Source organism: Nicotiana sylvestris, chromosome 12, assembly GCF_000393655.2.
Source record: "Nicotiana sylvestris chromosome 12, ASM39365v2, whole genome shotgun sequence".
NCBI lineage: Eukaryota > Viridiplantae > Streptophyta > Magnoliopsida > Solanales > Solanaceae > Nicotiana > Nicotiana sylvestris.
This window is the reverse complement of record NC_091068.1, coordinates 90854220-90881727: the sequence shown is the minus strand read 5'-3', so window position 1 is coordinate 90881727 and position 27508 is coordinate 90854220. Positions and strand designations below refer to the sequence as shown.

At 41.4% G+C, this 27508-nt stretch overlaps 1 protein-coding gene and 1 pseudogene across 1 annotated transcript; one reads left to right on the top strand and one right to left on the bottom strand.

Annotated features, from left to right (window-relative positions):
- The first annotated feature begins 421 nt into the window (after window positions 1–421).
- LOC104219095 (BTB/POZ domain-containing protein At5g03250-like) lies at window positions 422–6640 on the top strand (annotated as a pseudogene).
- A 16193-nt stretch (window positions 6641–22833) lies between these two features.
- LOC138883357 (uncharacterized) lies at window positions 22834–23775 on the bottom strand. The gene is made up of 3 exons (XM_070164038.1): window positions 23564–23775; window positions 23236–23374; window positions 22834–23121 (listed from the first exon to the last, which is right to left on the bottom strand). Exons 1-3 carry the CDS (start codon window positions 23773–23775, stop codon window positions 22834–22836), a joined length of 639 nt encoding a protein of 212 aa, XP_070020139.1.
- Between the last annotated feature and the right edge of the window lie 3733 nt (window positions 23776–27508).

The window sequence follows — 27508 nt, the reverse complement described above, 5'->3', positions numbered from 1 at the left end:
TACTCCAATACAAGTCTACCCCAATGATCTGGTTTCATAATTTACAAACGTCTAAGAAGTTCTACAAACACTGGTTTAAAATAATTACAATTATTCTCGAAATGAAAAGAGACAAATAATCCAAAATAGGGGGAAAGGGTGACTCTAGGGTCTGCGGACGCCGGCAGATCTACCTTGGGTCTCGCATGGACTAAAGGTAGCAACCTCAACACTACTCATGTGGTCCAGCACCGAAATCTGCATAGAAAGTGTAGAGTGCAGTATCAGTATAACCGGCCCCATGTACTGGTAAATGTCGAGCCTCACCTTGGCAAAGTAGTGACGAGGCTAGGACACGACAACCATATAAACCTGTGTAGTTAAACCATATACGAGAAACAGTAATAATAGAATTGAACAGATAACGACGGGGAAAGGAAACATGCTAAGGGGAATATCAAATTATGACAGTAATAAAGTAGGGAAGCAAGGTAAATATCAACTTTGATCGAACAGAAAGGATTATATAGTAACAAGTACACGGAATCACCCTTCGTGCTTATACTCTCGTCCTAACCATGGAAATCAACAAAAACGGTACGGCATCACCCTTCATGCTTTTACTCTCTCATAATCATGGCACGACATCAACCTTCGTGCATTAACACTCACAGAAATATGGCACGACATCACCCATCATGCATTAACACTCACTGAATATGGCATGGCATCACCCTTCGTGCTTTAACACTCTCTCACAATATCGTGCAACACCCTTCGTGCTTTACACTCTTCTTCACCCAAACAATGGAAACAATATCATCCCGGCAAGGGAATCAACAATAGAAATAATAACATCACGGCAAGGGAATTAGCTATAACCAATCTCGTTTCAACAATTAACTTCACAGAATAAATCTTAACTTGAGTCAATACTCATTAATGGTCAATTACCAAGAAAATATCATAGGTCATGCTCAACACGGATAATCATCAACTTAAGCATGAATAGTACATAATAAGAATCACAACGGTCACAATTTAAGACTCATTTGCATGCTCGACACCAACGTATATATACCCGTCACCACACATATACATCGTACTCAAAACTAACACGTAGCAAATAAGACAATAACTTCTATTCCCTCAAGCTAAGGTTAGACCAAACACTTACCTCGATTCCACGGCCCAAATCAACCCTCAATTACCACTTTACCTCTCGGTTCCACTTCCAATCTAGTCACAATTTACTTAATAACATCAATAAATGCTAAATCAACCAATTCTGATGCATGAATATAGATTTCCCAATGTTTTCCCCAAAAAGTCAAAAACCGACCTAGGGACCGCTTGGTCAGAACTCGAAATTCAAACCAAAATTCGACTACCCATTCACCCTCGAACCAAAATATGCAATTGGTTATGAAATCCGACCTCAATTTGAGGTCTATATCCCCCAATTTCAAAATTCCTAAATTCTACCCAAAAACACCCAGTTTCCCATGAATGCCCCTAGATTTTAATATGAAATCATGTAAAAAGATGAAATAGATTGAAGAAAAGAGTTAAGATTCATTTACCTATGATTTGGGGAAGAACTTACTCTAGGAAAATCGCCCTTTGGAGTTTAGGTTTTAAAATTTTGAAGAACGAAGTGAAAATCCCGTCCAAGACCCCTTTTACTCAGTTGCAGATGTCGCATTTGAGATAGGAGGTTCGCAAATGCAAAGGTACCATCGCAAATGCAAGGACCCTAACATCTCTACTGCCTTCGCAATTGCGAAGAAAGGTTCGCAATGGCGAACTACATTTCTCCGCAAAAGCGACCAAAAGATTTCATTATTGATCACTGCCTTCTCGCCTTATGCAAAGGGATGTTCGCAAATGCAAACTATTTTGTCCTAGCCTTGGATCGCATTTGCGATGAAAGGCTCGCAAATGCCAAGCCTGAGAAACTCGCAATTGCGAAGCCTGATCTCACAATTGCGAGATCAGTGGCCTGCAACAATACCAGATGCAACAACAAATTTTTCTAAGTCTAAACTCACTCCATGGACTATCCAAAACTCACTCGAGCCCTCGGGGCTCAAAATCAAACAATCACACAAGTCTAAAATATCATACGGACTTGATCGTGCGATCAAATCGCCAAAATAACATCTTAAATAACAAATTTAACACCAAAACTCATGAAATTTATAAGATAGTTCAAATTTTCTATTTTCTCAACCAAGAGTCCGATTTATATCAAATCTCTTCTGTTTTTCTCCAAATTTCACAAATACGACTTTTATACTATATAAAACTTGTATCGGGTTCCAAAACCAAAATACGAGCCCGATACCAATGAGTTTAAGCATTATTTAATTTCTAAAAATCCTTATATTTTCCAGCAAACGATTTTCTTCAATAATTCATTTCTCAGGCTAGGGACCTCGGAATTCAATTACGGGCATACGCCCAAGTCCCATATTTTACTATGGACGCTATGAGACCGTCAAATCATGGCTCTGGGTCCATTTACCCATAACATTGACCAAAGTCAACTTTAACTAATTTTAAGGCAAATGTCCATATTTTTCTTAAATTTCACATAAAAGCTTTTTGGAAATACGCCCGGACTGTGCACGCAAATCGAGGAGAAAGAAAATGAGATTTTATGGCCTCGGAATCAGGATTCGAATTCTAAAATACAAGATGACCCTTTGGGTCATCACACGTGCACCTTGTGAGTTGTGACTTTGTTGTTTCCAGGACACTGTTTAGTGGCCCACTTCGTTGATATTTGTATTTTTCACCATGTGATATAGTAATTAGGTTGTACATCATGCTAGATATCATGTTTAGGCTTTATGCTAATATTGTTGGGACCTCTAGCGGTCGTTTCTTGATACCATCTCATTGATTTCATTGAGACTGGAGAGTGATGACTAAGTGAGGCCAAGAGCCTGATTATGAGTGACAGTTATGGGATCGAGATGCACACCATATCGGTTATATTGATGATTATGATAGCGCTTGGGCTGTAGGAGCCCTTCCGGAGTCTGTAACACACCCCCAGTGAGCGTGGATGATATTATATTGAGGGATAGATCTTCCCTGGACATGGATCTTGTCTGAAGCATTTATATACCGAGAGATTGATCTTCTCCGTGGGGACAGATTGGCCTTCCTCGGTACTGAGTGACTGATGATCAGTGATGTATATATTCCGGGATGGATTTTCTCTGGGCCAAATGGGCCATATACAGTATCGAGTGGTTGAGCATGATGAGTGGAAAGTGTGAGACAGTGAGATTCAGTACCTGAGAGTGTGAGTACATGATTCATCTTTGAGATACATGGTATTGGCATGCATACATGACATACATGCATAGATATGCATTTTTCCTCATGCTGTACAGTATCACGTCATTCATGACTTTTAGACATATTGATATGTGGCATAGAGAGGTATTTCACACTTGTTATCTGGAAAAGAAAATGAAACATCTTATTTATTGTGAAAAGAATTTTTAGAAAATTATAGTTTTTAAACTACCTAAATTTTTTTTGATGATTTCGATCAAGGATTTGGATTTTTGCTGATATTCTGAAAAGCGGAACTATTTTTGGGAAATTGTGCAAATAGTGAACATTTTTATCTCTAAGATTGTTTTCCTTATTATGTGCTCTACGTTGTACGAACTGCTATTGATTATTTGTGTTGGACCCGACCTATATTCCAGCTCGTCACTGCTTTTAACCTGAGGTTAGGTTTGTTACTTTTTGAGTACATAGGGTCGGTTGTACTCATACTGCACTTCCTGCACATTGCGTCCAGATTCCGGATGTTGTTGTTGCTGCGTTCGATGGTTGCTGGATTTGAAGGTGTACCTGCGTCCCTGTTGTAGCTGCCTCTTGTTCATGGTAGCCTTAGAATTATAAAAATCTGTTTATGTACTTTTCAAATAGAAGATGTATTATTTTTTTCATATCAGCTTTGTAAATTCTATTCTTAGAAGGTCATGATTTGTACTACCAGTCCTTGGGAGGTGTAATAAATCCAGATAATTTATTTTGTTTAACTGACTTATTAGCAATATTGAAATTGAATTAGTTAGTAGTTGGCTTACCTATTGGGTTGGGTTAGGTGCCATCACGACTAGTGTATTTTGGATCGTGACAATACTTCCTCAAGTGTATTGTTTTTTTCTGAAGAAAGCATGCAAAATTGTGGTTTCTTTCGTTTACGGAGTAGATACTGTCTACCAAAATTCTACCTTCAACTTTAGAGGTTACACTTATTTTGGAAACACATTTGGTTCAGTCTGCTATTTGTCACAAAGAAAGTTTGTAAAATGAGATCTCCAGGACTAATATTTAGTCGGCAGAAAAGGAGACATGGAAAGGCACTCTAGCGACAAGACAGGGAGGGGTTCACTCTAAATTATGGTTAATATCCTTTGCATAATTTATAAGACACTACTCTTTAGCATTTTTTCTATCAGAGCACTCAAGTGTATACATATTAGACTTGTATATGTTTAAGTCAAACCAGACAGGCTTTGAACTTACAAATATCTTTAAGTCCGACCAGGTGCTTTGTCATTTACTTGAGTTTTGTTTTTTTCCGTGGTTTTGAGGAGTGGGGATAAACAGGTCTTGTACCAAACTATATACCACTTCTGATGCAAAAAATTTCCGATTATAACATTTTTAAAGATCTATGTTACTAAAAGTGCACAATTATCTTTTCTTATAAAACCTGTAAGATTTCTCTCATTAGATATTGATACTGGTGTTTGTGACTTATCCAAGAATAATGAAGAGGAAAAAAGAGAAGAAAAAAGATATTTGTGGTCGTAACAAAACATATCTATTATCCAAATGTCTCATTGAATCATGTTTTTCTAATTTTTTTCTCTTGAGTTTGAATGTCATAATGCAGGATCTGCTCTACAGGCCTTCCGAGTGATGTTGTTGTTGAAGTTGGAGACACATCCTTTCATCTGCATAAGGTACACCTTAATATATTACACTAGACAACCATTTACTTTGCTGGAATTTCTCCAAACATTTTGTTTTTTATATCATGGGATTTAGTAGCAAAGTGAATAACCTGCTTGAAATAAAGAATGATATGCATGTGATGTTTCAATTATACCATACCATACTTAGAAGTAAGGCTTTGATAAAATTAGAAGTGTGGCATCACTTGTTGTTGGGTGCTTTCTCTCTGTACATTTTCTTAAGTGCTGCAGTTTCATAACAAACTCAATCTGCAATAACTGACACAAAAGTCCTTTCTCCATCTAACTTTCTTTCTAGTCAAGGTGCCATCTGAAACGCATTAGTCTCAGGCATTAATCTACTTGCTTAAGTAGAATTGACATTGATCCAACTTTCCTTCCTTTGGCGTTTTCATATATATATATATATATATATATATATATATATATATATATGTATGTATGTATGTATACACCAAGTGCTAGAGAATATCTAATATCTATGTGCTTATGCAATTACTAAACAATATTCTTGCATTTTATTTAACCTTGTGATGAAACCATAACCTGTAGAGTTAAATCAGATATCATCTTAATCTCGGTTTTTTCTCATTTGACAATGTATTATCCACTAATTGTGACAAGATGAATTTCGTTGCAGTTTCCCTTGTTGTCTAGAAGCAGGCTCTTAGAGAAGCTTACACAAGATTCTTCTGAACATGAGAAGAATGAGAAACATTATGTTTTGCATCTTCACGGGATACCTGGTGGAGCAAAAGTATTCCTGAAAGTCGCCAAGTTCTGTTTTGGCATCAAGATGGAACTCACGGCACGCAATGTTGTTAGCCTTAGATGTGCAGCCGAATATCTTCAGATGAATGAAGATTATAGAGAAGCAAAACCTCATTGCGCAGATAGAGAGTTTACTCATTGAAGTTTTTGGTTTTTGGATGGACACTTGTAGACATGCGATGATGTTCTTCCATGGGCGGAAGAGCTTCACATTGTCTCAAGGTGCATAGATTCTTTGTCAACAAAAGTGTGTGCTGACCCAACTTTACTAAGTTGCCCTGCGAAAGCATGTGCTGACCCAACTTTACTAAGTTGGCCTGTGGCTGGTCATAGCTCCACTCAGAGCCAAGATGATGCTTTTGCTTGGAATGGGATACATGCAAGTGGTGCAACTTCTAAAAAATGTCTGCTGAATGAGGACTGGTGGTATGAAGATGTGTCCTTCCTTAAACATCATATTTATGGAAAGCTAATCCTTGCTGTTAGTGCTAGGGGCATGACACCGAAGAGAATCGTTGGTTCCCTAATTTTCTATGCTAAGAAACACCTTCCTCTTAACGGTAAGCAATCAAATTTCCAAAAATGCAATGGTGCAGTTCCAGGATCAACCCTTCCTACTGTGTCTGATGCAGATCAAAGGACTCTTCTTGAAGAGATTGTGGAGTTACTACCCAAGCAAAAGGGCATCATACCTACCATGTTTCTGCTAAGGCTTCTTAAGACATCAATGATCCTAGATGCTAGCTAGTAAATCATGCCTAGAGAATCTGGAGAGAAGGGTTAGGGCTCAGTTAGATGAAGCAGCTTTAGAAGATATCCTCATACCAAATATGGGCCACACTATGGAGACCCTATATGATATAGACTGCATATAATGTAGAACCAACCTAAAGTTATCACCTAGTTTTAGTCTTTGTTAAGATGTTGTCATGTTTATGTAATTTCAAGCACATTCCTGGCTGACAGGGTAAGAGAGGGAACAACTTTGGAGGGTCATGAAATGCCATAAGCTGTCCTTAGAATCAAGAACTCATGAAGCACAGAATGAAAGACTGCCTCTACGAGTTATTGTCCAAGTTCTATTCTTTGAGCTACTCCGGCTCCGCCCTTCTGTGGCTGGTTGGCTCTTTGTCTCAGACAACCTTGACAATTCACAAAGCCCGAGTGGTAATTTAGTCATTAAAGGCACCAGGGCCGACCAACTTGTGGCGCTAGATGACATGAGAGATCGAGTTCGTTCACTTGAGAAAGAGTGCTTGAATATGAAAGAAGATGTTGACAAGCTTGAGAAAGCTAAAGGAAGCTGGAATAACATCTTCAAAATTCTTTGTTTAAGGCTTAAGGTCAAGTCCTGTGGTCCTAAGTCATCATCTAGGACATCTTCCAATGGAAAAGTGTTGCATCCCTCAAGAAAAGTAGTTATGAATTTGGAAGAACATAGTGCATGTAAGAAGGATGATTAGATGCTTCAATTTTGAGCTTGTATGTGGTAAAGCCGGGGGCCCGATTTCCCCGTCATTAGGTCGCCTCGCAGTCATGCTCCTCGAGGTTCGAAGCCAAGGTCGATACCCACCCTCGGTGGTCACCGGGTACCGGCCGTGGGAGGCATTGCGTACTAACGGCTATAGTATGAGAGAGGGGAATTCTCAAGGCACACAGCTAAATCGGACAAAGCCGACCTACCCGGAGCCTGTCTCAAGGTGTCACGTCCATCCATCCCATCTCTATGCCTTTACAGTTGATGCATTTTGTACTATAATGGGATTCACCTCCTATATAAAGGGGATCCCCATCACTTTGTAACTCTCAGTTGTGGCTCCAACTATTCTACATAAGATAAATAATATCTCTCTCTTTTCTCTCTAACTCACACGCTCGAGACTACCTCTCTCATTTATTGCTTTCAAACTTGTTCTTCATTCATTGCTTGATATTGGCCATAAAGAGCCTCATTTAGTTATAGCCTAACTGTTAGTCCCTTCTCGATTACCCTTGATATCTCGAGCCCGAGCCCAAGCGTCGACCTCGAGGCCCCTTATCGGTCGGTCCGAGGCCCGGATAACAAGCCCCTCGATTTGATTATAACTCTGTTTTAGTTCGCATTTCGTCGTTAAACTTCACATACCTAGCATCCACTGCTCTAACAACTACCACAAAAATATATCACGTATTTTTAGAGTCCCATTAACAAATTTAATTGTTATTACCATTTTCACGGTAAACAGTTTGGCGCCCACCGTGGGGCTAAAAATAATAGTGATTATTTTCTTGCTGGTTTCATTACACAAATGCAAGTTATCTTTCACACTTTTTCTTGTCCAAAATCTTTTGATTTCAGGTCAAAATGTTTGGCTCAGTAAATACAGTCGAGAACCAGAACCTCGAAAACAGCAAAGAAAAGGACACGACTACTCCAGATATCGGTACACCACCGAACTCAACCCGAACGGAAGGGGAGGCTCTCCGGCATGGCGTCCACATGATTATTAGAGGAACCGACGTTTCCCAAGGACCCATGTTCAAACGAATGAGAACATCTACCACGGGAGAGGGACCAACCTGAAACCACGTGCCTGAAGACACCCTCATATTCAGTAAGGAGGACCTCGAGGCCATCATAGAACCGCACAACGATGCGCTAGTGATCTCGTTTCTTTTAAACATTACCAGGATAAAGCGCGTGCTCGTGGATCCAGGTAGCTCGGCCAACATAATTAGATCATAGGTTGTAGAATAGCTAGGGCTGCTCAATTGAGTCGTTCCCGTCCCTCGACTCCTCCACGGCTTCAACTTAATCGGCAAAGTAACGAAAGAAGAGATCACCCTCCCGATCGACACGTTCGGTGTAATTCAGAACACCGAGTTCCTAGTCATCGATGGCGACATGAGGTACAATGCATTACTCGGTAAGCCTTGGATACACACCATGAGGGTAGTACCCTCAACCTTGCATCAGGTGATAAAGGTTCCCATGAGGGACGACATCACAACCATACATGGAGAACAGCGTGCAGCTAAAGAAATATTCGCAGTCCACCATGAGGCATCGATCCCCACATGCCCGATCTCAGATGAGGATAGAAACATACAGGCCCCCGAGGACGATGAGGAAGATTTCTTCGCTCCCCGAACCTTCGTCGCCCCCGAAGAATCAGACGCGACTAAATCAACAGTAGAAGAGCTGGATAAGTCCATTTTAATCGAGCACCTCCCAGATAGCAAGGTATACCTAGGAACAGGGTTGACCCCCGAACTCAGGACAAGGTTCATTCAATTCCTTAGTAACAATATCAATTGTTTCGCCTGGTCCCACCTAGATATGACAGGAATCCTGCCAGAAATAACCTTCCACAGGCTGAGCATCGATCTTAAATTTAAACCCGTAAACCAGAAGAGAAGACCACAGTCCGAGGTAAAACATGCCTTCATCAAAGAAGAGGTAACGAAACTTCTTAAAACCGGGTCCATTAGAGAGGTAAAGTACCCTGAATGGCTGGCCAACGTAGTAGTAGTGCCCAAAAAGGAAAACAAGCTAAGAATGTGTGTAGATTATAAAGACTTGAATAAGGCATGCCCTAAAGATTCCTTCCCATTGCCTAATATCGACCGTCTGATCGATGCTATGGCCGGCCACGAGACCCTTACCTTTCTCGATGCCTACTCGGGGTATAATCAAATCTAGATGAACCCCGAGGACAGGGAAAAAACTATGTTCATCACAAAGTATGGTACATACTACTACAACGTAATGCCCTTCGGGCTAAAAAAACGCAGGGGCAACGTACCAGCGACTAGTTAATAAAATGTTTGAGCATCAAGTAGGTAAATCAATGGAGGTATATATCGATGATATGCTATTTAAGTATTTGCGCACAGAGGACCATTTGCCCATTTGCAGGAAACTTTCGACATCCTCAGAAGCTATAACATGAAGCTCAACCCCGAGAAGTGTGCCTTCAGAATGGGTTCGGCCAAATTCCTGGGCTTCACGGTCTCAAACAGGGGGATCGAGATCAATCAAGACAAAATAAAGGCCATCGAAGAAATCACGATGGTGACCAATGTAAAGGTCGTCCAACGGCTAACAGGGCGGATCGCGGCCGTGAGAAGATTCATATCAAGGTCATTAGACAAAAGCCATCATTTCTTCTCGTTACTCAAAAGAAAGAGCAACTTCAAATGGACTCCAGAATGCCAACACGCCCTAGAAGAACTGAAACGATACCTGACTAGCCCATTTTTGTTGCACACACCCAAGGAAGATGAAACGATATACCTATACCTGGCCGTGTCTGAAATAGCGGTAAGCGGCATACTAGTTCGAGAGGAGCAAGGTACACAATTTCCTATTTATTATGTAAGCCGAACCCTGGAGGACACCGAAACCCGGTATCCCCATCTAGAAAAGTTGGCTCTCGCGCTGATAAGCGCCTCTCGTAAGCTATAGCCCTATTTTCAATGTCATCGTATCTGTGTTCTGTCGACATACCCCCTCCGGAGCATACTGCATAAACCCGAGCTATCGGGCCGATTGGCCAAATGGGCCATTGAACTAGGAGGGTATGATATCGAATATCTAGCGGACTTCGTGGCCGATTTCTCGCCATCCCTCGTACCCGAGGTAGAGAAGGAACTTTTATTGAAATCAGGCATGTCCTATGGGGTATAGACCCTGTTCACATACGACACTACAAATATAAGAGGATTCGGTCTCGGTATAGTCCTAAAGCCACCCGTTGGTGGCGCAATCATACAATCCATAAAAACCGCAAAATTGACTAACAATGAAGCCGAGTACGAGGCTATGATTGCAGGTTTAGAATTGGCCAAATGCTTGGGAGCGGAGACCGTCGAGGCGAAATGTGATTCGCTCCTCGTAGTGAGCCAGGTGAATAAGAGCTACGAAGCTCGAGAAGACAGGATGCAGAGGTACTTGGACAAAATCCAAGTCGCATTATGTCGCTTCAAAGAATGGACCTTAGTCCATGTACCTCGAGAGCAGAATAGCGAGGCCAATGCCCTCACGAATCTGGGATCTTTTGCTGAAGAAGAAGACCTACTCCCCGGAGCTGTTGTCCAATTGTTTAAATCAGTGGTCAAGGAAGGTCACGCGGAGATTAACTCCACCACTCTAACATGGGATTGGAGAAATAAATATATCGATTATTTAAAAGACCAGAAGCTACCTGCAGATCCAAAAGAATTGAGAGCCCTGTGAACCAAAGCTGCCCGATTCTCGCTCGACGAAAATGGGACTCTGTACAGGAGAACTTTCGATGGCCCCCTAGCGGTATGCTTGGGACAAGGTGACACAGATTACGTACTCCGAAAGATCCATGAGGGTACTTGTGGAAATCATTCCGGCGCCGATTCCTTGGTCCGGAAGGTGATCAGAGCAGGCTACTATTGGAATAGCATGGAAAAAGACACCAGAGAATTTCCGAATGTGCGAAAAATTCCAGAGATTCGCTCCCATAATCCACCAACCAAGTAAGCAACTGCATTCCATTTTATTACCATGGCCGTTTATGAAATGGGGAATAGACATTGTCGGCCCTTTGCTGATGGCACTAGATAAGGCTAGATTCATTTTATTTATGACTTACTACTTTTCAAAATGGGTGGAAGCATAGGCGTTCGAGAAAATAATAAAAAAGGAAGTCATCAATTTCATATGGGATCACATCATATGTCGGTTCGAAATCCCATCTGAATTAACATGCGACATTGGGAGGCAGTTCACTGGGAGGAAGGTAACGGAATTCTGTGAGGATAACAAAATCAAGAGAATCATGTCGACGCATTACCATCCATGTGCAAACGGCCAGGCTGAATCCACGAATAAAACTATCATTCAGAACTTAAAAAAGAAACTGGAGAGCACCAAGGGAAAATGGAGAGAAACGCTGCCCGAGGTGCTATGGGCATATCAAACAACTTCAAAATCAAGCACTGGGGAAACACCTTTCTCTCTAGTATACGGCACCGAAGCTTTGATACCAATGGAAGTCGGAGAGCCGAGCGCTAGATTCCAAAACACTAATGAGGGCTCGAACAACGAGGCCATGACAACAACCCTCGAGCTACTCAATGAAAAGCGAGAAGCCTCGCTGATCCGGATGGCTGCCCAGAAGCAGAGAATCGAAAGATACTATAACAGGAGAACAAATCTTTGGTATTTCGGGATCAGGGACTTAGTCCTAAGGAAGGTTACTCTTAACATCCGAAACCCTAATGAAGGAAAGCTGGGCCAGAACTGAGAAGGATCGTACCGTGTCCTCGGAATAGTCGGCAAGGGATCCTATAAGCTTGGCACCATGGAGGGCGAATAGCTTCCGAGTAACTGGAATATATCGATGCTTAAACGGTATTACTGCTAGGGCTCCCGATCAGAAAATTCCGCAAAAAATCCTCGAGCAAACGTTGCACTATTTTCCTCCGACCTAGTTTTTATCCCTAAATGGGTTTTTTTCCGTCAAGGTTTTAACGAGGCAACGTCCACACGCCACCTAAGAATGACCCAACAAGCTTACCAGGTTTCTTTTGCAATCAACCTTGTACCAGGAAATGATGTACCGGACCAAACGGTCAAACGAACCGTGTCCGCATAAGCCAGACTTACGGCAACACAACGACATGTACTTAAGCCAAGCAATCAAATTCGCCAAAAGTATCTCGTACTGCAAAGAAAATTCAGCATGTTCATAGCAAGGATCCCTCCATCGAGTACGTCCTGAAATACACGGAGACTAGCGTCAACAATTTGATACCCGCATGACCTCAGGGTCGGAACTCCATGCTCATAAGTCCTTAATGAGGCAATTCCGAGCTCACGAGTAATGGCCTTCGAGCCTAAGCAAACTCGATGACTCGGAGACTATCGCCAATCACCATTCACTAAAAAACCCGAGGCCGTAAGACCCCGAGCGGGCAAACTTGGTCTAGCAAGATCTATTTTACATAACAACAAAAACTATAAGACCTCAACAGGCATGAAAAAGTTGTACGATCTCAACAGGCATGAAAAAACTATAAGACCTCAACAAGCATGAAAAAACTGTAAGACCTCAACAGGCATGAAGAAACTGTAAGACCTCAACATGCATGAAAATTTTGTAAGACCTTACTACAGGCATAAAACGCGATCCCGAAGTTAGGCTATATGTCACATTTGCAAGACTCCCGTAAGGGCATACCCTCGATGAAGATGACTACGGTCATACCACACTCGGGATCATAAATGGGTCCAGCCAAACACAAATGACTACGGTCAATATGGTTGCACTAGCCAAATTAATGCGACTCGAGGATGCCCGACCATCGCTATAAAATCACAGGCCATTACTTCAGATCTACTTCGGAAAGAACCGGTTAAACAGGCTGCCCTTAACAGGAAAACGAGCTTCGACCATGTCAGCTCCAAATCACAAGGCTTCGATCAACTAAGCCTACAAGCTAAACCTTCCGAGATGCTCGAACATCGCCGCAAACGACTTGAAATCGAGGTTCTTTCCGCACCGACAACCGGTCTGGAAAAATCATTTCAAAAAGTCCTTAACGAGAGGAAAACAAAGCCTACATATGCCCAAGGGCAAAAGCATACGAGCCATCGTTGCCAGCCAAACGAGCCTCAGGGCCACACACTAAAAGGTCGCAACGACCAAAAGCATAAGAGCCAATATCGCCAACTTAAAATTTGAAAACTTGAGGGTCAAAGTGAGCTCGAGTCGTAACCTGATTCACAGACCGGATCCAAAATAGTTAATTATACATGCCTAAGGGCATAGCATAAGATCCATCGTCGCCAGCTTTACGAGCCTCAGGGCCATATACATAAAAGGTCGCTTCGACCCAAGGCGTAAGAGCCATTGTCGCCAGCCAAACAAGCCTCAGGGCCACACACTAAAAGGTCGCAATGACCAAAAGCGTGAAAGCCACTATCTACAGCTTAAAATTTGAAAACTTGAGGGTCAAAGTGAGCTCGAGTCGTAACCCAATTTGGAGACCGGATCCAAAATAGTTAACTATACATGCCTAAGGGCATAGCGTAAGATCCATCATCGCCAGCTTCACGAGCCTTAGGGCCACATACATAAAAGGTCGCTTCGACCCAAGGCGTAAGAGCCATTGTCGCCAGCCCACAAAAAAAACAACTTGAAGGTCAAGTGAGCTCGAATCGCAACCCGACTCGGAGACTGAACCCAAAATAGTTAAAGTACAAATTCCCAAGGGCAAGGCGTAAGAGCTGTTGTCGCCTGCCCATGCAGACACAAAAGATTGAGGGTCGAATAGGCTTGAGTCAACACCCGACTCTGAGACTAAATCCAAAATAGTTGAGCAAAGCATAAGAGCTCTAACGCTAGCTTGCACTATAGGCTGCATCAACCGAGCGCGTAAGAGCCTTCGGGCCTGCCTTATGAGCCCCAGGGCCATATCACAAATATAAGGATTCTCACCAACTCTAAAACCAGTCAGGCTGGTCAGGAGCAAAAGCAGAAAGGAGTACAAAAGAAACAAAACCTCGAGTTCTTTGTTATTTACAAAATGTGAAAAGGTACATTCCCTATCTACAAACTCGAAGGTATCGCATACGAAGTGGCAAAGTCTACGCCCCGCCCCGAGGGCTACGACCTATCATCCTCGTCTCCACTCTCCTAAATCGGGCAGAAGTAATCGAGCATCACGCTCGTCCGCCCTTGCTCGAGCCAGCTCTTTCGGAAGAACAAAACCCCTGGTGCCGATCTCTTTAAGTACCCTTCTTCGGGACCTACAATGAACATATTCCTCGATCTTCTCTTCACGATCGAAGGCCCTCTTCAACTCGTCTTGGGCATCAGTAGCATCCTTCAAATAAATCGCCATCTCCTGATCAGCCTTAGTTTGGCTCAAAGCTGATTCAGTTCGAGCATCAACGATCTCAGCCCTGGCCTTCGAAAGTTTGGACTAGAGCTTCGTGGTCATATCCGCTTGAACTGAAGTGTTGTCACGAACCAAGCGGAGTTGGGCCTCGAAGGCAGGAACTTTAGCCAAGGCACCCTTCTCCTCTAAAGCTTGAGCCTGCACCTGAGCTCTTAGCTCGCCACAATCATTCCTAACTCGGTCGACTTCACCCCTGAGGTGCTCCAGAGCCTCCGTCTTTTTTTGTAACTGAAATAGGCAAGAAGTTAACCCAAAAGGTTAAAAAGTGAAATGCATACCATTAGAAGTTACCTGCTCCATCAAATAGCTCTCGTAATTCGAGCTCCGATACACCTCATATCGCTAGTGCATCAACTCAATTCCTTCTCCTCGTAGAGGAGCCTAAGGGACCTACCCTCATCCACAGCTTTTCGGAGACTAGCCCCATGACGGAGTAGCTCAGACCTAAGCTTATCAAAGGCCTGCAAAAGATAAACTCGATAAGGAAGGGAAGACACGAGATGTGGAAGGCCTACCCCAAAACTCATCACGAAGTGAAGCCGGCGGACTTCCTCGAAGGCCGAGCACACTTCTGTTGATCCAGTCCCTCGCCCTGGAAGAACCAAACTCAGTCGAAGCATGATCACTTGGAGGAACCACCGCTCCAAAATCGGAGACTTCAGGCACAGCAGGCTCGGGCAATGTTTTCCACTCGGAAATTCGGACCCGTTTAGCCTTACAAAAAGCTTCATCGCACTGCGAGTGCACATCCCGTTTATCACCATCGTCCCTTGGATCAGAAGTTGACAACTCCTCCCCCTCTCCAGATGAGCACAATCTCGCCCCTAGGGACCTTCTGATACCTACGATGGCAAGGTCTATACATAAAAAGAGGAAAATGTCACCTCAAATATACAAAGGGGTTATTTATAAAAGCACCGTGAGCACATTGAAGGAAGATAAAAGGTAACCAACTGTGCAGTCAATGCACAAACCTGCAGGAGCAGCGTGCGTGTTGCATCTTGGCACCTCGTAGCCATCGCCGATTGCAAGAACATCGAAGGAAACAAAAATTCAGGGTCGTTTCTTACCGCTTTCACTCTAAGAAACGAGAAGACTATCTGTATGCGGTAAATCTGGGGGCCTGATTTCCTCATCATTAGGTCGCCTCGCGGTCATGCTCCTCGATGCTCGAAGCCAAGGTCGAGACCCACCCTCGGGGGTCGTCGGTTACCGGCCCTGGGGGACATTGCGTACTAAAGGCTATAGTATGAGAGAGGGAAATTCTCAAGACACACGGCTAAATCTGACAAAGCCAACCTACCTGGAGCCTGTCTCAAGGTGTCACGTTCAGCCATCCCATCTTCATGCCTTTAATGTTAATGCATTTTGTACTATAACGGGATTCCCCTCCTATATAAAGGGGATCCCCATCACTTTGTAACTCTCAGTTGTGGCTCCAACTATTCTACATAAGATCAATAATGTCTCTCTCTCTCTCTCTCTCTCTTTTCTCTCTAACTCACACGCTCGAGACTACTTCTCTCATTTATTGCTTTCATACTTGTTCTTCATTCATTGCTTGATATTGGCCATAAAGAGCCTCCTTTAGTTATAGCCTAACTGTTAGTCCCTTCCCGATTACCGCCGATAGCTCAAGCCCGAGCCGAGACGTCGACCTCGAGGCCCCTCATCGGTCGGTCCGAGGCCCGGATAACAAGCCCCTCGGTTTGATTATAACTCTATTTTAGTTCGCATTTTATCGTTAAACTTCACATACCTAGCATCCACTGCTCTAACAACTAGCATAAAAATAGATCACGTATTTTTTGAGTCTCATTAACAAATTTAATTGTTATTACCATTTTCACGGTAAACCGAGCTTTAGAACAAGGTAACTATGGTAGTTTAGTTCATTCTTGACAGATTTTTGGATTTGAAAAATGCTTAGCTGCTTTGCTCTTAGCAAGAGAAACTTTCATTGCTAATGTAGTAAACTTAGCAATGATTTTGTGTTGGATTCTTAATAAACTTATCATTCTAGTTTTTACTATAACTTACTGAGCATAATCAACATTAGATTTTTTCAATATGTCAATGTTTGTCTCATTTTTCTCATGTTTATTGAGAAAACATATAAGAATCTCTTTGATATTAGGATATTTCCTTTGTTCTATACTGCGTCATCTCTATCGATAAAATTTGAATCAAATAATGAACCAGACTTCTTTCTTTTTTAATTTTTATTTTCGTCCTATAAATCATTTAGTATTGAGTGAATGATACAACATTAGGTAATTGAAAGAAAGCCTCTCCATTTATTATTTGACAACGGATCATCTCCTATCATGGGTATCTGCTCACCTTTTTTACGTTTTCATTTTAATCTTTATAGCAAATTTTAAAACAAATAAAAGCACAAGTAAAAATTAAATGTTATCTATAGCATAAGGTTGCACCAATAGGAAGTTAATATCCACCGAATTACAATAAGAATTTATCCCTAAGGTGCAAGCCCCCATAGAAAAAGAGAACACACATGAGTAGCTGTGGTAAAGGGCTAATTTAAGTTAGCCATAGTAGAGACTAGAAGTGAATATATAAATGTGTTTGATACACGGAAGTTCATTTAAAGAAACGTTTTATTAAAAAATATAGGGCATTTTCTGAAATATATTTTTTTCTGAAAAATACTTTTCAACATTGATTGTTGATTGGAAATACTTTTTAGAAAATTATTTTAGTAAAAATTAATAATGATATTAACAAAGCAAAAAGTATTTTGAAGAAATATTTGAGTATTAAAGATTGATAACAATGTGTAAGTGTCAGTTAAAGCAGTGATTATAAGTCAAGAGTTGAGATCGTATTAAAGAAAATATTTTTCTCCCACAAATGGATAATTCATTTTTGCTCTTTTAAAGGAATATGCTTTTCTTAGAAAATATATTCAAGTAGCCAAAACCAAAAAATATATTTTATTCCTTCTTCCCCATTTTATATAAACGCATTGAGTTTAAAAATTTTAAAAACACTTTCTATTTTAGTTGTCTTTTTATTTTTTCTCGTTATAAAACATTAAACTTTTATATTTAATTGGTCCGAGCAATTCATATCACTAAGGAAATTGGGATGCTAAGATAAATCATATTATACTATATTATAAGCATGAACACTTTTAGATAAAGTTAGTTTACTAAAATATCCTTTAAAAACTAAATGAACAAATTACCCTCTATCTAAATTAAACTTATGTTGTGGTAATAAATAATTCATGAAATAAATAATCTAACGGGTTGTCATACGTTCAACCATTATTGTACACATTTTAGAGACACTACAAATTTCAATTAATTCTTTGTATTTTCATGTTGGATTGAAGATAACTTTGTAGAAAATTGTAGATGTACTCCATGCAATATCATTTAAAAATCAAACTTAGTTAGATTGTGGAATGAGATATAATGTCACGACCTAAATCTCTCTCTGTACGATGTCGTGATGGCACCTAGTCTATACAACTAGGTAAGCCTAACAAATTGCAGAATAACAGAATTGAACAACAAGACTGCAACAAGTAACTATAAAGTGATAAAATACCGCTCGGCATGTACAAGTAACCCAACACTCGAGTATACACAGTATTCCCAAAACCCAAAAAATCGTAAGTCACAAGATATAGAAGAAATCGAAAATCTCTATACAACATAGTGTCATGACTCGCCACATCATCATGCCATGTAGGTGCCACTTGGCATATATTTTTGCCATATGGAAGGGCTACATAAGTTAGGGAAAAGAACTTGGTGGAATATTCTAGAACTATGGAAAATTTCCTTGGAAATGTCTAGATATTTATGCATTTGTAGGAAGGTTCTAGAGAAATATAGAGGTTTCCTTAGGAAGACCCTAGAACCCTATAGAATTGTTAGGAAAGTCCTTAGAAGAATCTAGTTGTGTAGAATATTCTAGAGAAGGGACTTAGTTGTAAATATGAAAGGACTTGTAGAACAATTATTATTTACATACTAGCCCTAGGTGATTAGTATAAATAGGGAACATTCATTTGTAATTCATGAACCAAGCAAAACAATCAAGTTCTCTATAATACAAAAGCTTCCTTTGGCAATTCTCATGTGTTCTAACATTTCTTAGCGATCTTGAGTGTAGTAAGGCTGACTTGGCATAGCAAGAACGTGAGCAGAGTGTGCAAGATCGTGACCGAGTTGTCAAGTGCCGCACGTTTGCTTAGTTTAAGACTAAGAACGTGACAACGTGGTATCAGAGCAAAGGTTATGACTAAGGAATGTTAGAAAGAATACAAGAGATTGCTAGAAGGAAGTTTTGTAAGGAACCATGGCCGAAATTACCAAGGGCTTGGTACATGCAAAAGGGATCAACGCAAAGGTCCCTAAGCGAAAGCAGTATGGTGGTGCACGGGACGCACGAGAGGTAGCAGACTGGCGGAAGCTAAGGGAGCTCCGACAGAGGCGATAATTCGGGAGTATGTGTGTGAGTTCACTACCTTAATGCTGCAGATCTCGTAATTGTTCGAAGAAGATTCTCTCTTCTACTTCATGGACAGGTTGCAAAATTCGGCAAAGCAGGAGTTAAGAAGACATCAAATAGCTAACGTGAACGGGGCCATCGGAGTAGCCTAGTCACTTGTTGACTTCAAGATGGATCCTGCCAAGTCCAAAGAAAGCAACGCCGAGAGGGATGAGGGAGATCATGATGAGGACAACGGGAAATACATAGCCGAGGTATACAATAGTAATGGCAAGGGGCCATCCCATAACGGACAGGGGTCCAAGAGAAACGACAAGGGGCCGGAAAATGGTAAGGAGTACGTGCCTAAGGGAGGGTGCTACTTCTACAAAGGGTCATATCGGGCAAGTGAATGCCCGGAGTTGGGGAAGCTTGCAACAATGATAGGGAAATTTGCTCAAGCACATAAGGGTGACATAGGAGAAACTGCAAGGATGTTGAGTTACAAAGTGATGGTATGCTATCAGATTCAGACGATGCACCAAGCAGAGGGGTCAAGTTTGCCAGCAAGGTTGTGACCACGGAGGGCAACCAAATAGGGAGTGGAAACATGGACCCGATGCTTGAGAAGTTGCTAGACTTGGTTGAGTCATGGGAAGATTCAGGTCAAGAGCAAGGAGGGGCATCCGATGGGCGGAGGACCGAGGCCATCATAGCTAGTCGTCAAAAGTTCAAATAGCGTAAGAAGAAACGTGGCTAGTCCTTGTGAAATGGGAAGGAGAACCACTTTATAGGGTATCATGGCTAATGGACAAAGATTTCCGACGACGCCAAGGCGATGTGTGCGCATACGTGTCGATGTTTTGTGTCGAGGGCACACAAAATTGGGTGGGGGAGATGTCATGACCCGCCACATCATCATGCCACGTAGTTGCCACTTGGCATATATTTTTGCCATATGGAAGGGCTACATAAGTTAGGGAAAAGATCTTAGTAGAATATTCTAGAACTATGGAGAATTTCCTTGGAAATGTTCTAGATATTTATCCATTTCTAGGAAGGTTCTAGATAAATATAGTTGTTTCCTTAGGAAGACCCTAAAACCCTATAGAATTGTTAGGAAAGTCCTTAGAAGAATCTAGTTGTGTAGAATATTCTAGAGAAGGGACTTAGTTGTAAATATGAAAGGACTTGTAGAACAATTATTATTTACATACTAGCCCCTAGGTGATTAGTATAAATAGGGGGCATTCATTTGTAATTCATAAACCAAGCAAAACAATCAAGTTCTCTATAATACAAAAGCTTCCTTTGGCAATTCTCATGTGTTCTAACCTTTCTTAGCGATCTTGAGTGTAGTAAGGCTGACTTGGCATAGCAAGAACATGAGTAGGGTGTGCAAGATCGTGAGCGAGTTGTCAAGTGCCGCACGTTCGCTTAGTTTAAGACTAAGGACGTGACAATAGTCTAAGAAAAATACGGACCTTTCCGATGTATGCAAGGAGATCTCTGAGGTACCGCCTCGTAGTCTCAAAAGTAAATATGTAGGGAGATCTCCTGAGGTAGCGCCTCGTAGTCTCAAAAGTAAATGTGTAGGGGGGACCTCCCAAGGTACTGCCTCATAGTTCCAAAAGTAAATACACATCTCAAAACCGACGAATACAACAATCAACAGCAAGAAATCTACAGTTAAGACTGATACAGATAAAGGAAAAGCAAAAAATCAACTAAGCATGCTGCATAGAGTTCCAATAAGCATTAAGACATGTAGATATGTAAAATTAGGCTAAACAGGATAACTACACATGCTGGTATAACTCAATTAAGATGAAACAGGTTAATACTCAGTAAAAATTTGATTTTACAATAAATAGCCCGTGTACGCACTCGTCACCTTGTGTACACGGTGCTCACATATCACAGAATGGAAATTCCCCCATATAAGGTTAGGCAAGCCACTTACATCGAACCAAGCTCAATCAATCAGTAAGAATGCCTTTTCCACGAATTTCCGACTCTGAATGGCCCAAATCTAGCCAAAAGTAATTGCATACCATAAATATAACTATATGAAACTAATCTAATTAATGAAATCAAAACTTTAACAACAAATTAGAAAATCTCCCCAAAAAGTCGATCCGGGCCCACGTCTCTAAATCGGGTAAAAGTAACAAAATACGAACACTCATTCAATCACGAGTTCACTCGTACCAAAATTATCCAAATCCAATATCAAAATCCCAATCAAAACTCAAAATTTTGGTTGAAGAACTTTTCACATTTTTCCCAATTTTCTCAACCAAAATCCAAAATTAAAGGATGGAATCAACTATAGATTAATGGAATATAACCATAAAGGAGTCAAGAATCATTACCCAATAGCTTCATCTGAAAATCCCCCAAATTTTGTCCAAATCATAGCTTTCTATCTCAAGTTTTGATAAAAATGGCTAAACCCTCGTTTTTGAAATGTTTATAATTTCCCAGTGATCCCTTCTTCGCGAACACGGAAGAACCCTCACGTTCGCGAAGTACAAAATTGCCTCAGTCCATAATTCTTCATCGCAAACGCGATGTCCTAATCGTGAATAAGAAGCTTACTCAGCTCGACCCTATGCAAACGTAGGACCACCAACGCGAACGCATAGGCAAATTGCCTGGAGACTCGGTTGACCAGCTTTCTTTAAGCGAACACGGGACCTTTATCGTGAACACATAGACTAATTACCTCAGAGCTTTACAAATGCGGGACATTCATTGCAAACGCAAAGCACAAATCCTCTTCTGCCTCTAGCTCCTCTTCGCGAACACATAACTCCCCTCGTGGACATGAAGAAGGAAACCAACAACTGGAAATACAAGAAATTCAGCAACTTTCACAAGTCCAATTTTAGTCCTTTAACCACCCGGAATCCATACGAGGCCCCCGGGACCTCAACCAAACATACCAACAAGTCCTATAATACCATACAAACTTAGTAGAGCCCTCAAATCACATCAAACAATGCTAAAAACACTAATCACCCTCCAATTCAAACTTAATGAACTTTAAAACTTCAAACTTCTACAACCGATGTCAAACCCTATCAAATCACGTCTGATTGACCCCAAATTTTGCACACAAGTTAAATTAAAATTATGGACATATCCCAACTTTCGGAATCAAAATCCGACCCCGATATCAAAAAGTCAACTTCCGGTCATACTTCTCAAAACTTCAACGTTCGCCATTTCACGCCTAATTAAACTACAGACCTCCAAAACACAATCTAGACGCGCTCCTAAGTCCAAAATCACCCAACGGAGCTAACGGAACCAAAGAAACTCCATTCCGGAGTCGTCTTCACACAATTCCAACTACGGTCAAAATCCTAGAACTTAAGCTTCCATATTAGGGATTAAGTGTCCGAAATCACTCCAAAAACCAAAAATAGAACCTCCCGGCAAGTCACATAAGCAGAAAAAGATACAGGGAAAGCAGTAAATAGGGGGTTGGGGATAATACTCTCAAAATAATTGGTCGGGTCGTTACATCCTCCCCCTCTTAAAACAATCATTCGTCCTCGAACGAGCATAGAGACATACCTGAAGTGGTGAAAAGATGAGGATAACGGCTACGCATATCATGCTTGGTCTCCCAAGTTGCCTCCTCGACCGGCTGACCCCTCCACTGAACCTTCACTTAAGCAATGTTCTTTGACCTTAGCTTTCGAACCTGCCCGTCCAAAATAGTAACCAACTCCTCAACATAAGATTGATCCTTATCCAACTGGACTGAGTTGAAATCCAACACATGAGACGGATCACAGTGATACTTCCGGAGCATAGAAACATGGAATACTGGATGAACTCCTGCTAGACTGGGAGGCAAGGAAAGCTCATAAGCAACCTCCCCAACTCGCCGCAATACCTCGAATGGGCTAATAAACCTTGGGCTCAGCTTGCCCTTCTTCCCAAACCTCATAACACCCTTCATGGGTGAAATTCAGAGCAAAACCCGCTCCCCAACCATGAATGCAACATCGCGGACCTTCCGAGCCGTATAACTCTTCTGTCTGGACGTGCGAAGTCGATCTTGAATCACCTTAACCTTCTCCAAAGCATCTTGAACCAGGTCTGTACCCAAAAGCATAACCTCGCCCGACTCGAACCAACCTACTAGAGACTGACACCGCCTACCATATAGAGCCTCATATGGAGCCATCTGAATGCTTGACTGATAACTGTTGTTATAGGTAAACTCTGCAAGTGGAAAGAACTAATCCCAATAACCCCCAAACTCCATCGCACAAGCATGGAGCATATCCTCCAGTATCTGAATAGTGCGCTCGAACTGTCCGTCCGTATGAGGGTGAAATGTTATGCTCAACTTAACTCGAGTACCTAACTCATGTTGTACAGCTCCCCAGAACCATGATGTAAACTGTGTACCCTGGTCAGAGATGATAGATACCGCCACGCCATGAAGCCTGATAATCTCGCGGATATAAACTCGAACCAGCTCCTCGGAAGAATAAGTAGTCATCACAAGAATGAAATGAGCTGACTTGGTTAGCCTATCCCCAATCACCCAAACTGCATCACACTTCCACTGAGTCCGTGGAAGCCCAACAACAAAATCCATAGTTATCCGCTCCTATTTTCACCCCGGAATCTCTAGCTTCTGAAGCAACCCACATAGCCGCTGATGCTCATACTTCACATGTTGTCAATTTAGACAATGAGCTACATATTCCACTATGTCCTTCTTCATTCTTCTCCACCAATAATGCTGCCTCAAGTCCTAATACATCTTAGCGGCACCCAGATAAATGGAGTACTGCGAACTGTGAGCCTCCTTGAGAATCAACTCACACAATCCGTCTACATTGGGTACACATAGCCTACCCTGTATCCTCAATGCACCATCATCACTAATAGTAACCTCCTTAGCATCACCATGCTGAACCATGTCCTTAAGGACAAACAGATAGGGGTCATCATACTGACGTTCCCTTATACGATCATAAAGAGAAGACTGGGAGACCACACAAGCAAAAAATCGACTCAGCTCAGAAATATCCAATCTAACAAATTGGTTGGTCAAGGCCTGAACATCCAATGCCATCAGCCTCTCTACTGGTAGATATGCTAAGCTCCTCAAACTCTCCGCCATACAACTCAAGGCATCAGCCACCACATTGGCCTTCCCGGGATGGTATAGAATAGTGATATCATAATCCCTAAGAAGCTATAACCACCTCCGCTGGTGCAAGTTAAGATCCTTATGTTTGAACATATGCTGCAAACTCTGGTCATCAGTGTAGATCTCACAAGGGACACCGTAGAAAAAATGCCGCCAAATCTTCAAGACATAAACAATAGCTGCTAACTCAAGGTCATGGACAGGATAGTTCTTTTCATGCACCTTCTGTTGTCTGGACACGTAGGCAATCACCCTATGGTGCTACATCAACACTATGCCGAGGCCAACTCGCAAAACATCACAATATACAGTATAAGACCTCGAAACTGTAGGCAATACCAATACTGGGGCTATAGTCAAAGTTGTCTTGAGCTTTCAAAAGCTCTTCTCACACTCCTCTGTCCACCTAAACGAAGCACCCTTCTAGGTCAGCCTAGTCATAAGTGCTACAATAGATGAGAAACCCTCTACAAATCGACGGTAATACACTGCCAACACAAAAAAAACTCCAGATCTTCGTAGCTGAGGATGGTCTAGGCCAACTCTACACTGCTTAAACCTTCTTCGGATCCACCTTGATCCCCTTACTTGACACTACATGGCCCAAAATACCACTCAATCTAACCAGAACTCACACATTGAGAATTTTGCATATAACTTCTTTTCTCTAAAGGTCTGAAGCACAGTCCTCAAGTGCTGCTCATGCTCCTTCCGACTTCGGGAGTACACCAGAATGTTGTCAATAAACACAATGATGAATGAGTCAAGATAGTGCTAGAATACACTGTGCATCAAATGCATAAATGTTTTTGGGGTGTTGGTCAGCCCAAATGACATCACAAGGAACTCGTAGTGACCATATCGAGTCCTGAAAGCAGCCTTCAGGATATCTTGATCCTAAATCTTCAACTGATGATAGCCTGAATGTAAGTCAATCTTGAAAAACACTCTGGCATCCTGTAACTGATCAAGTAGGTCATCAATACGAGGCAATGGATACATGGTCTTCACTGTAACTTTGTTCAACTGGCGATAATCAATGCACATATGCATAGAACCATTCTTTTTCTTCATTAACAAGACTGGGGCACCCCAAGATGGCACACTGAGTCGAGTGAAGCCCTTGTCAGCAATTCCTGTAGTTGTTCCTTCAAATCTTTCATCTCAAGAGGAGTCATACTATATGGAAGAATAGAGATGGGCTGAGTGCCCGGTAACAAATCAATACCAAAGTCGATATCTCTGTCAGGCGGCATGACCGGAAGATTAGATAGAAATACATCGAAATAATCCCTCACTACTGGACCTGACTCAACTGTAGCGGTATCAATAATGACATCTCTCACATAAGCTAGATACGCGTCACACCTATCACACCTCCTTTTTCTATCCGAAAAGTGTATAGGGGAGTTTTTCCAATTAAAGTGACAATAATCGAAACGGGATTATTTATTTAAAATTCAGAGTTGCCACTTGGGATAATTTATGGTGTCCCAAGTCACCGGTTTAAAATCCCGAATCGAGGAAGTTTGACTCTGTTATACAGTCCGCAAAACACAGAAATTCGGGTAAAGAATTCTGGTAACTCGGGAGAAGGTATTAGGAATTCCCGGGTTCCGTGGTTTTAGCATGGTCACTCAACTATTATTATTGGCCTAATTATCTGATTAATACATCTTTGAAACCTATGTGCATTTTTATTCCTTTTAACCACTTTTAATATCTATAGAATAAATCACGATTGTCGTACACTTATTAGTTTGGTACACATTGCGAATCGTGTCACGGGGAATCGTACCCACAATCTACAACATGTTTAATTTATTAACATTATTAGAAGTTGTGGCGGGGTCACATAAAATGCACACCCGAATTGGGGATTGGGTATCATGACCATGCCACGGGAACTGTACCCATAGCCGTTTATTATTAATCGCGGCTAAAGCAAGCTACGAATGTTCATAATTATTTTCTTAAGCTTCGGATTATTGTGAAGGCCAAATGGTAATCCAAAAATATGCATTTTTCTTATCCTAAGTCTAGTTAAGAGAAGTGCTACTTCAACTCTAATTCAATGGGACCTAAAACATACTAGGTTTAAACAGCATTGGATCAACTTCTCAAGAATATATAGGGACTAACATTTTTTAGAGACTAATGAGGCTCGTGCATTACTGACTCAAGCCAAAGAAACAATCTGATAACATGCCGTGTAGCTATCCTATAGACTAATGATCCCAAACGGTGATCAAATTAATCTAGAAAACACGACATATTCATGCCTATGCTAACAATATATAAACTCATTCAACCGTTGATTAAACATGCCAAATACCAGACTTTAATTAAATCTTTTCAAAAGGAAACAAATTTAATACTTCAACAGATATACTACTGGAATAACACTTCAAAACACACAAAAGATCTTACCTAGATGTAAAAAGAAAATCATTCAAAATCAACTCATAAAATTTTACAGAACCAACCTCTATTAGTACTTGATTAAGAATCGAATGAGCTATATATTCCAAAATACCAATTAATTAAGGCTCAAGTCATATTTAGCCACACAAAAATCAAACATCAAACATTAAAAAGAACGAGACAATTAGACCTGAGAATGCAAAACTCTTTAATTAAATTCATTGGAATCGAATGCAAGTGAGTCTAGCAGTGAAAATCTAAAGTAACAGCAACCAAGAAGCAAGAACTAGCAACCACGAACGGACCTCGATCGGTGACGAACTTGAAAACGGACAGAACTTTGGGGGCAATTTTGAAAAATTTTCTGCTGGGTTTTAGTACCGATTTTTGGTGCTGGTTTGGGTTGGTTTTAGACGGAGAAAAGGGGGCTGTTTCGGTGGTGGTCGGCATTTTCCAGCGAGTTCGCCTCTGGTTTGGTGAGGATCTATTTTCGCTGAGTTCTAGTTTGGGTGATGAAGGTTATGTATGGCGACTGTAGTAGGGGTTGTGAAGGAGGTGATGTGCGGTGGAGTTTTGGTGGTGAGGGGGTGGATTTTGTCGCTAAATGTGAGGATGAAGAAGAAGAACGGTCGGGGGGGGATCCTAGATCTTAGGTCTGCGATTGATTTTTCTTAAGGTTGGAGATGGTAGCGTTTTTTTTGTTTTATGGAAGGGTCTCTCCAGGGTTCAACAGCTTAGGTCTAAGGAA

Bases quoted from the DNA above. Each gene is read 5' to 3' on its own strand.
- LOC138883357 (XM_070164038.1), bottom strand. From the start codon at position 23,775: ATGGATTTTGTTGTTGGGCTTCCACGGACTCAGTGGAAGTGTGATGCA. The intron at 23,375-23,563 runs GTTCTGGGGAGC...CTATAACAACAG, and splicing joins GGTACACAGTTTACATCATG to TTATCAGTCAAGCATTCAGA. The intron at 23,122-23,235 runs GTGATTCAAGAT...TCACCCATGAAG, and splicing joins ATGCTTTGGAGAAGGTTAAG to GGTGTTATGAGGTTTGGGAA.